Raw genomic sequence first — 9,698 nt, forward strand, 5'->3', positions numbered from 1 at the left:
CGGTCCTGCCTAGCACTTCTTCCTTGTGCCCAACATTCCTCTTGGGGTTCTCACTCAGTTGTACCCATAGGGTTACCCCACAGCCCCTGGAAAGGGTGACCCCGAGTTCCAGCTCCTGGGACCCGGGTGGGGGGGACAGAGCTGGGAGAGACCACCCTGGACTGGGCTCAGGCATTGGGGTGGGGAGACAGACAGGCTGCCTCCCGCTTCCAGAGCCAGTGGGCTACAAGGGTGATTCTGAGGCAGCCTCTGACCCCTGCAGGGGGCAGGCAGTAGACCCATCATGGGCCCTGGATCTGGGCGAAGCTAGGAGGGACAGAGACCCCCGGTGGGAGAGACCTCCCATGCCTGCAGAGCCTACACCGGGTACGCTGACTCCCTGGCTGGTAGCCAGGCAAGATGGGGAGGAGGTGGGAAGTCCTCATCCCAAGTGCCCCGATTCCAGTCCCCTTCTCAGTCATTCTTCATCTCATACTTCTTATTGGGTGCCAAGGAGCACCCGGGGACAAGAAGTAGGTTTTATTTTATGTCCCAGTTCTACCTGTTCAGTACCAGCTGTCTCAGGCACTGGGTCCAGGATTCTGAAGCTAAACTGGGGCTCCGGGGAGGGAGTGCTGGCAACGACTGTGTGCAGTGGCCCAGGGAGGAGGGAATGGAACAGCAGCACATGTCACCTGTTTGCCACCCCTTCCCCCTCCCCGCTGGGCACTGGGAACATACAGATCATGTTGGCCTCATTGGCCTTATCATTTGGTCCCTGTCACTGCGGGGCTTACAGCTGAGTGAGGGTATAACCATAAACAGGCAATTAGAATCCCATGGGATAGACGCTGTGAACCCTGGGCCTATTAATTTGAATGAAACAGACTCTCGAATTTTTGGTTAAATAAACCTAGTTGAGCCATAAGCCTCTCATTGTCGCATCATGCACGTGAGAGAAAAAGCAAAGAGCCAACGCTTGTTTTTCTGATCGACAGATTTTTCCAAGGCAAAGATTTCTTGGGAATACAGAAGTATCAGTTACAACTTTATAACCAGAGAAATAAGTTATCGAGTAAGACAACAGATTAGAATTGTGAGGGGACCGGGGTTGGGGGTTATGTTCACTGTTCGCGGCAATCATTTCTAAAGGCTTGGGAGTCTTATCAGACTCCTTTGTTTGAAAGACATTTTCACAAAGAACATACCCATTTGGTTACTGTTGTGAATATTCACACATCCACATTGCATAGATGAAATATTCTTGTGAACGTTCTCCATTTAGGATCTTAAGAAATCAAGTTCTTTTAACAGTTTTAGGGATGCAGAATGACTCTCCTTCCTTCACAGCTGCACGGGAGCAGAGACGTTTCCTATCTTTATTTTTAGAGTTCTTTTGTTAATTATGAAACTTGCAGTTTTTAGGGCAGGCTTCAGCCTAAAATTTCATTTCTTGAGTTTCTTTTGATTTTTACTCTCAGCAACCAAGAAAGACCTAAAGAGGATTTTTCTTAATAACAGCAAAGTAAGGTGCATACAGTGGGTTTCTTGATGGGCCTAGATGGCCCACGAGGAGGAAGTGGGGTGCCCTTATAAGGCACTGACAAGCCTGGCCAACAGACCCTCCCCCCACCCCCACTCCCACCCCCGGGCATCTTGTGGAGGTTTTGAGGACAAGGGTGCACAGGTTCTGCTCATGTTCCTCTGAGGTGCTCTGCCTTGGCTGGGAGGATGAGGAAGGTGTGGTGGGCTATTGGCAGGCCAGTCCAACAAGCTGGCACATGGCAGGGAGTTTAAAGAAAGGTGGACCAATGAGCTGCGACAGCGCTGACGTTCAAACATCAGTCGTCAGGGTGTCCCCTTCCCCTTATGTGCTGGGGACTCCCTCGTTCAGTTCAGGTGGAATGTGTGTGAGGGGCTGGGACATGACCAGAGGGTTCCTGACATTAGTCTTTCTCCCTCAGATGGCTTACAAGAGCCGAACCCCACCACCAGCAGTAGCTTTGGGGACCCAGGAAGCTCTGAGTTCAAGGTAAGAGTCAAAATGTTCTGGGCAAAGGCCCTCTCAGATTGGGGATAGCAGGGGTGGGGTCTGCCTTAGAGGAGGCTACTGGGGGGAAGTGATGCCACCTCCTGTAAGCTGATAGAAGAAGGGGCCCGCCCTGAAGCACCGTTTACACTACATACAGTAGGCTTATCCAGTTCAGGAATCAGGCAAGGGCTGTAATGGAAATGAGGTCCACTGGGACAGCTTCTGAAGTCTCCAGGGTCGCTTGGGGAAAGTGGCCCTGGCGTGGGGATTCCCTCACAAGCCTGGGCCCAAATGCTCTTCCTTCCCAGGACCTGGCCCAGAGAGGAGAGAGAAGACAAGCCCGACCTACAACCCGAAGGCCGTCCACAAGCCTATGGGGGAGGAAGCTCGTGTCTCTAAGACCCTCAGGCCTGCCCTCCCAGGGCCCGTCAGAACCCCACGATCCCCCCGAGGGGCTGGACTGGAGCCTGGGCCAGGAGAGGGCAGAACTTCAGAAACTGCTGAGGATTGAGATTCCTCAGAGGCAGAGAGAGCAGGAGCCTCTAGAGCAGAAAGAAGAGCGCCCCGGGGGTCAGAGAGGGGAGGCCCCCAGGGGGGAGAGCAAGGAAGTTCTGAGTCCGAGAGAGAAGATACACCAGGGTCAGAGTGGGGAGGCTACTCAGGCTCTGAGGGAGGAAGCCTCCGTGTATCCCCGGGGGAAGGCTCCCCAGAGTGAGAGGAGAGAGTGTCTTCAAGGTCAAAGACACAACAGCCCTGAGTGCCAGAGAAAAGAGGTCCTGCAGGAGCCGCAGAAGGAGACTCAGGGTCTGGAAGTGAAGAGCTTTTGGGCTTCCCCAGGCCGAGTCTCACAAGCCTGGGGGGTGGCTGCGGGAGAGGCGCCCACACAGCCCCCAGAGGAAGGCGGTTCCCTGGGAATTTCTAGGGATTTCTGCAAGTCCCCGGGAGAACAGAAGCCTCAGCCTGGGGGAAGGGAGAGCCCTGGCTCCGGGAAAAGGACAACCCAGCTGACGCAGGGCCAAACTGACCGGCCAAAGCCGGCCACAGGAGACCCCAGGGCCGCCCAGGAGGGGGCGCGGCCTCCCCTTCCACCGCCCAGGCTCCCAGGCCCAGAGGCCGAGGCGCTAGCGGCCCCAGGCATCGGGGGCTTGGGCCCGCAGGGGCACCCCCTGGCTGTCCCGGGGCGCCCAGGGCCGGTGCCCGACCCACACGGGCTTCGGGGCCTGGAAGGAAGCCCGGGCACGGAGGAGCAGGTGCCTGGCGGTTCCACTAGGCTCCTGGGCACTGTCGGGGAGCTGAGGGGTGGCGCGGAGGCCCCCGGTGCCTCGAAGGCCGCATGGCCCAGGCTCCCAGACCGGGAGAAGGTGTCGGTGGCCGTGAGCGCGGCACAGAAGGAGACCGCCCTGCAGCGGCTGCTGGAGCTGCACCGCGCGGCCAGGCGCCGGGGGCGACAGGCCCGCGAGCAGCAGAGGCTCTGGGTGTGTACCCGAGCCACGCCGGGCCAGCCTGGGGCACGAGAGGCCACGTGGGGCGGACCCGCGTGGCCGCTGACAGCCGCCTCCCGCAGGTCTTGGAACGCCTCCGGCTTGCCTGGAACCGCCACTGCCGGGTGCACCCTCTGGGGCCCCCACCCAGCCCGGCCCAGCTCCCGCCACAGGCAAGACTCCTGGGAGAAGACGGCGGGGCCCCCGCGATCCTGCCAGGGCAGGGGTGGGTGGGGGCACCTCCCGGGTCCCTTCTGTCGCGCACCAGCACCAACACAGACCAACGGCAGGAGGGGCGCATCAGCTGGGTGCTGCCTCCTGCTGGCTCCCTCCGGCCTGTGGGGCGGGCGCCCGGGGACTCAGCGCTCGGCCCACCGCAGGAGGACGCGGTGGGGCAGCGACGGGCCCTGCGGGAGCAGCTGCAGCGAGGGCGCCAGGAGAGGACCTGGCGGCTGCGGGCCATAGGGGCCAGGTGAGAGGGAGGCCAGGGACGCTGATGGGGGAGGGAGGGTTGTTCCCTTTTTCTGGCCTCTGGGATGACGGGCCACTCTCACCCAGGAACACCCAGAGCTTCCAGCAGCTACTGTGGCCTCCTGGCGCTGAGGAGCCCTTGCCTAGAGAGGAGCGCCCACCCTTCACAGCCCCCTTGAGTCGTTGCTGAATCCTCAAACAGCTGATGAAAAAGATGGGGATTAAGGAAAAAGCAAGCCAGCAAATGGCAGGCCAGCAAAGGCAGAATAAAGGTGGTTCCAAGAAAGGCCCAGAACTTTGCCTCAGGGCCTGGGAGGCCAGACACACGGACACACACAGCAGCTTCGGCCCCACCAGGAGGCATGTTATTTCTTCTTCCCTCGCTCAGTCCACTGCCTGGCCACCGTCAGAGAGCCAGGTCCTGAGGGTCAAGCAGCGAGAAGGCCCCATTCTTTCGGAAGAACGATTCAATGCGGCACATCTTACAGGAGACCAGTTCTTGCTTCACTGGGGGGCCTGTGGAAATATGTCAGAGGCCAGGAATGGGGCCTGGGAAAGGGAACTTGCGGAGCGTGGGAGCCCTGCCTACGAAGCCCTAGGAATCTGCCTGTATTGTGTCCACGTTGGAAGTGTGAAGGAATAAAAGGTACTTTTGAGGAACACTGGCTGTGGGCAAACAGGGAACCAGCTGGGGGTCCAGACCAGCAGGCATGGCCGAACCGGCCAGTCTGTCACGTGCCTTCATTTCTCCCACCTCAGGCTCCTCCACAGAGCCGGTGGCAGGACACCCAGCAGTGCTGGTCATGGGGACAGACAAAGCTAGACGGCTCTGGGAGAGAGAGGGTTTCCTTCTAACTCCTGCTCTCTTGGGACATGCTTTCTGCTTTTGTGGGAAAATTCCTCTTTTCCTCTTCCATTTAGGACCCTAAGGAAAGTGGGGGAAATTTTTAGGCAAAACATCAGCCGTGTTTATCCCCAACCATCCACCTTTTTCGCCCAGGCACTCAAGCATGCGGGTGGGTGGGGGCCACCGCCGACACACACGGACAGTGACCCATGACTGAGCTGCCTCACTTGCAACTCAGGAGCACAGAGAGCAAAGGACACGGCCTCACCCAGCAGTCCTGCCACACTTGCGGGCATGTTCCCTTTCCTGTGCCATTTAACTCTGCATCTCCAGCTACACCACTGCCTCCCCCCTCTCCTCCAGGTGGACAACCTTGACTCTCAGCCTCACAGAGAAAGCAGACTTGGTCCAGATGGAGAGCCTGCCCACCATCATCATCTCCTTACCCCTCTCTGTGCCCCCTGTGTCTCGTGTCACATTCCAGCTCCTGGAGTTCCCCGGGTGAGCCCACCCAACCTCAGGCTTTAAATAGCACCTACATCCTGATGGCCCCCAAACTTGCATCTTCGGCTCTGACGTCCCTCCAGAGAGGGGACCTCCATACACAGCCGCCTCGTTGGCCCCTCCAGCACGGCCAGGGCCCACCTGTCTTCACACACCCTCCAGCCCTGCTCCTCCCCATCTTCCTTGTCCAGGCGCTTGGGCCCAACACCCGGGCTTTGCCGCAGCCTCCTTTCCCCTTCTGTCATTCAGTCCATCAGCAGGCTTCATGACTCCTCCTCCAAAACATAGCCTGAATGTCCCTCAGCTCTACTGCTAATCACCCTTGCCCAAGCCATCGTCCTCTCCTGCCAGGGTGACCCAACAGATGCAGACCTCAGCTGCTAGAGTTGACTCTTTCCCAGGAAAGGCCATTACTTACAGAATAGTTAGTACCCTACCATTACCATTCACGGGCTTAAAACACTCTGTGGCTTCATCTCCCACTTGGATAAAATCCAACTTCCTCCTTTGTGTCACTCAACTTCTGTTAGGTCCCCAGAGAGGCCTGCCTGGACAATCCAGCTTAAAGCCTCACCCATCCCTTGCCATCTCCCCCATCACTCCCTAGTCTCATCATGGAACTGGTCCTTCTCAAATGAGTCCTTTGTCTTATGTTCACGGCCTGGACCCCCCACTAGAATGGACACCCCCAACCACGTCTCGCATGCCTAGTGCTGACAGCATGATCTGCCTCTCAGGGCAGGGGCTGTGTGTTCATGAGGGGGATGATTGTGGAGAGGTTGGGGCTCACCCAGCTGCCAGCCGTACGTGAAGCTGGTGGTGATGGGGAAGATGTAGCGGATCTCTGGCAAGTCCAGTTTTCGGGTGTTGAGGTAGCGATAGCGCCCCTGGAAGTCATGGGAGATGCCTTCATACAGCAGAGCCCGGGTGGCAGGCGGGACTGGGTACATTTCTGACTGAATAGTAGGGGTCTCCAGCACAGGGCTGGGGGCCTTGGTTGGCATCGCTTTGGGGGTTGGTGGAGGTGGAAGTGGGGCTTTGGGGTGCAGGGTGGGCAGTTTGAGGGGTAGGCGCGCTGCAGCCTTAGCCTTCTGCTTGGCCTTCACCATCGTCCCATACTTGCGGTGCCATTCACAGCGCAACATCTTCTCCCGCAGATACTCCTCCTTCCAAAAGTTCTGCCGCAGCGTATCCATGTTGAGCTGCCGTGACATGGTAGCAGGGGAAGGAGCAGTACCTGGCTGTCTGTCCCCGAGGGGTGAGCAATAGCAAGCACAGTCATTCTGACAGCAGGGGCCGCCACAGGCAGTCACCCGGCAACCAGGCCTCACCTCACACAGGGCCAGGGTTCTACTCGCCCTGCCTGGAGCAGACCTCACACGCCTCACTCCAGAGGCAACCTCAGGCCAGAGCCCATCGGCTAAGACCCTTGATCTCCAAGCCTCTTGGAGGACCCAGGCTTGGTCTAATACCACAGGCTTCTAGATTTCCTGTGTTTCTGCTTCCATCCGTTGGGGTTAGGTCCCTTCCTAGCCCAAGAGACACTGAAGTGGGGGAACCAAGGGCCTGGGCACAAAGCCTTCTCCCATTCCTCCCACCAGAGCAGGTCACTGTTGATTCAAAAGATCCATCCTTGAGTTAAGACCTCCTGGCACAGTCTTCCTGGTCCAATTTTGCTATGCCTGTATCTTTGGCCAAACCCTTCCCAGCCCTGCCAATCTAATCCCCCCAAGGACCTCATCCCATGCGTATCCTTTGTAGCACCCAGCCTCAGTTTGGAGAGAAACAAGAATATTACTTTTTTAATTTAACATCAACAATGACACTGTGTAACAGCACAGGGAAGAGGTAGTGGAGAGAAAACACTCAAGGCTTCCTGTTCCCTAACCAGGCTTGACTTTAATGGCAGAGCCCCAGCAACCTGGAAGCCCCTCACTTAGCCTCTTAGTGGAATGGGAAGGGGCAGGGGGCTGGGGCTCACAACTTAGAGAAGGGCTGACGGCAAGCCTGGGGAGAAGCTGCCTGGCTGTGGGGAAGGCCCTAGCGCAGGTCCTCGGCCGTGAACATGCCTCTGGCCCTACGCAGGATGGAGTCCTTGGCGGCATCATAGGGGTGCTCCTTGGACGGGATCTCCAGAACAGCTGGAATGGAGCGCTGGTGGGCGTCGAGCGCGTGCCGCACCATCTCTGCGATGTACTGGTTGATGAGGATAATGCCAATGTCATCCCGGTTTAGAAACTGCCTGTTGAGAGAGAAGGGATTCCAGGCAGTCCACTGTGAGGTGGTGACGCTCGGCTGTAGAGGGGAATGGGCTTGACCCAGAAACCGCAGAGTTCAAGGGCAAAGGTTGCTAGCTAAACTCTCTCCACTCTAATCAGCATCAACTTCATTACAAAATCTAAGGGCCCTGGCTGTCAGGGTCGGCTTCTACCTCCCCTGCTTGGAAGGCTTCCACGTGAACTGGTGCTGAAGATTAGGGCACATGCTGGCATATTCTGTATGCTATGAGGGTTAAGAATATGCATGTCTGTCCCTCTGTATGTACATGAAGAAAAAGCAGAAAAAGGTAAATAAGCAATTAAGTGTTTACAGGGGTGGAGAAAGGAGGTAATGAAGTGGAAAAAGACGGGGTGCGATAGGAATAAGACTTTTCAATGTCTAAACCTTTTAAATATTAGTTTGCAAAGCACATGAATACTTTAACTTTTCAAAGAAAAACAAATTTTTTTTAAGGAGGCTGATGAGACCACTAAAGGCCTTAAGGTCTATGCTGATGAGGCTGGCGGATGGATCAGAGGGGAAGTTTGGTGTGAGCCAAGAATACAGACAAAAGGAGGAAAATCATACTTTCCCCAGAGAGAGAGCCTAGACTGGGATCTCCCTTCTTTGTGATCACCCATACATTAGTTAATTAAAATATTAAAAACTAATTTTACTGAGTGCTTGCTCTGTGCCAGGCACTACAGCTGGTTAGACCTGATGATCTCTGGGTCCCTTTGGATAGAAGCATGGAAAGTTCTTGGAGTAAAATCTGTCCTTCTCTCATGGTAACTTGGGTCACTTTGCCAGAATGCTTAGAGATCAGGCCAGTTGAGGGCCTTTCACACCGCAGGCAGCAGGAACCAGTTTGAGCCTGCATCTCAGGGCTGACTGTGTAGGGAAAAACAGGTGAACGTGGTATGTCCCTGAGACTTGGCAACAGGGACCTTAGAGAAGGGGTTGAGAAAGCATAGGGGCTGGCATTCTCAATTCAAGTCTCACTTCCTGGTTTAAGGGGCATGCCTGCATTCACACTACCAAACTATTACTCTTGTCCCAGGGCAAGAAATAAGAACTTCAAATGCAAGATCTTAGCCGGAAGCAGGACACTGTCCTGGTTATCTGGTTGTTGCACTCAGGACAATGGGAGATTCTAAGAGTGAGGGAACTGTACAAGCAAAGCGTGGACTTGGCTTAAGAGAGTTGGGACTGGGTTCAAACCCTCTCCCTCTCTTCCAAATGGTATGTACTTGAGTACGTAACCTCCCTGAGCTTTAGTTTTCCCACTTGTAAAGGAGAACGATAACCCCTACCTTACAGAATTGTTGTTAGCCTCTAAGGGACGTGAAAACACAAGGAACCTCCACCCCGACCCCACTGCCTAGGTGTTCCCGATGAGTGCGTGGTTCCTTTACATGCCAATCCGCAAGAGCCGAGTGCTAGCAAGGCTGGGGGCGAACGTGGGCGGAGCTGAGACGCGACCCTGGGGCGGCGCCCGTCACGAGCTCTGTTCCCCTTCTTTCCTGACACAGTCATGTGAAGATGACGACTTGACATAGCCCGGGTTCTCCCAAGCCCCAAAAGGGAACTTGGAGCACAGAGGCCTTCTCCGGAAGGGCTGCCGGACCACCTTCCTTGACCCTCGGTGTCGGGGTCCGGAAGCCCAGCGCAGGCCCGGCCGCCGGGTCGCAGCGCCGCCCCCGCCTGCTCTCCGCGTTCCCACCCAAGGCAAAGGGTCCCATTCAGGCCTCGCGGGCTACCGTACCGGAAAGTGTCTTCGATCTCATTGATGGTTGTATCCTTCTCCACCACCAGGAAATTAGGCTGGCGGTTCTTGTTAAGCTCCCCTATGCCACCCAGCAGGAAGCCAGTCACCGTGTCCTCGTCTCCGATCACCGCGATTAGCTTCCCCCTACCCGCCATTCTCGCAGGCAGGTCCGCGACGGCCGGGAGTCACCGATGCCCCACCTCCGCAGTGCGCCGCCTTTTCGACCGCACCTCCACCCCTTAGACATGCGCAGTTCACCACTCCGCCTCCCGGGACATGCGCATCAATAGTAAAACGGTCTCAATCTGAATACGCCTGCGCTATAGAGGCCCGAACCTGGGGACTACGATTCCCAGA

General features: G+C 56.5%; 3 protein-coding genes across 18 annotated transcripts in view; 1 reads left to right on the plus strand and 2 right to left on the minus strand.

Annotated features, from left to right (window-relative positions):
• KCP (kielin cysteine rich BMP regulator) overlaps positions 1-4,182 on the plus strand; it is a gene marked incomplete at its 3' end in the record, with an annotated part of 31,663 nt that extends 27,481 nt beyond the window's left edge. For 5 of the 16 annotated variants that reach the window (XM_082693049.1, XM_082693034.1, XM_082693048.1 and 2 more), the window contains 5 exons: positions 263-366; positions 1,944-2,011; positions 2,320-3,486; positions 3,576-3,964; positions 4,051-4,182. In XM_082693049.1, the coding sequence (XP_082549175.1) occupies positions 263-366; positions 1,944-2,011; positions 2,320-3,486; positions 3,576-3,964; positions 4,051-4,153 (1,831 nt within the window). Of the gene's footprint in view, positions 1-262; positions 367-1,943; positions 2,012-2,319; positions 3,487-3,575; positions 3,965-4,050 lie in introns of those variants that run through there. The other 11 variants (XM_082693054.1, XM_082693038.1, XM_082693041.1 and 8 more) reach the window with 7 other exon arrangements.
• A 183-nt stretch (positions 4,183-4,365) lies between these two features.
• On the minus strand, positions 4,366-6,997 carry SPMIP1 (sperm microtubule inner protein 1). Its single transcript, XM_082693056.1, has 2 exons — positions 6,105-6,997; positions 4,366-4,479 (listed from the first exon to the last, which is right to left on the minus strand). Exons 1-2 carry the CDS (start codon positions 6,526-6,528, stop codon positions 4,370-4,372), a joined length of 534 nt encoding a protein of 177 aa, XP_082549182.1. The 5' UTR covers positions 6,529-6,997; the 3' UTR covers positions 4,366-4,369.
• Positions 6,998-7,091: 94 nt separating this feature from the next.
• ATP6V1F (ATPase H+ transporting V1 subunit F) lies at positions 7,092-9,643 on the minus strand. Its single transcript, XM_082693057.1, has 2 exons — positions 9,339-9,643; positions 7,092-7,556 (listed from the first exon to the last, which is right to left on the minus strand). Exons 1-2 carry the CDS (start codon positions 9,494-9,496, stop codon positions 7,355-7,357), a joined length of 360 nt encoding a protein of 119 aa, XP_082549183.1. The 5' UTR covers positions 9,497-9,643; the 3' UTR covers positions 7,092-7,354.
• Between the last annotated feature and the right edge of the window lie 55 nt (positions 9,644-9,698).

This window comes from Mustela nivalis (assembly GCF_964662115.1).
Source record: "Mustela nivalis genome assembly, chromosome: 12".
NCBI lineage: Eukaryota > Metazoa > Chordata > Mammalia > Carnivora > Mustelidae > Mustela > Mustela nivalis.

Bases quoted from the DNA above. Each gene is read 5' to 3' on its own strand.
- SPMIP1 (XM_082693056.1), bottom strand. From the start codon at position 6,528: ATGTCACGGCAGCTCAACATGGATACGCTGCGGCAGAACTTTTGGAAG. The intron at 4,480-6,104 runs GTGAGCCCCAAC...ATATTTCCACAG, and splicing joins CACGTACGGCTGGCAGCTGG to GCCCCCCAGTGAAGCAAGAA.
- ATP6V1F (XM_082693057.1), bottom strand. From the start codon at position 9,496: ATGGCGGGTAGGGGGAAGCTAATCGCGGTGATCGGAGACGAGGACACG. The intron at 7,557-9,338 runs GTACGGTAGCCC...CTCTCTCAACAG, and splicing joins GAGATCGAAGACACTTTCCG to GCAGTTTCTAAACCGGGATG.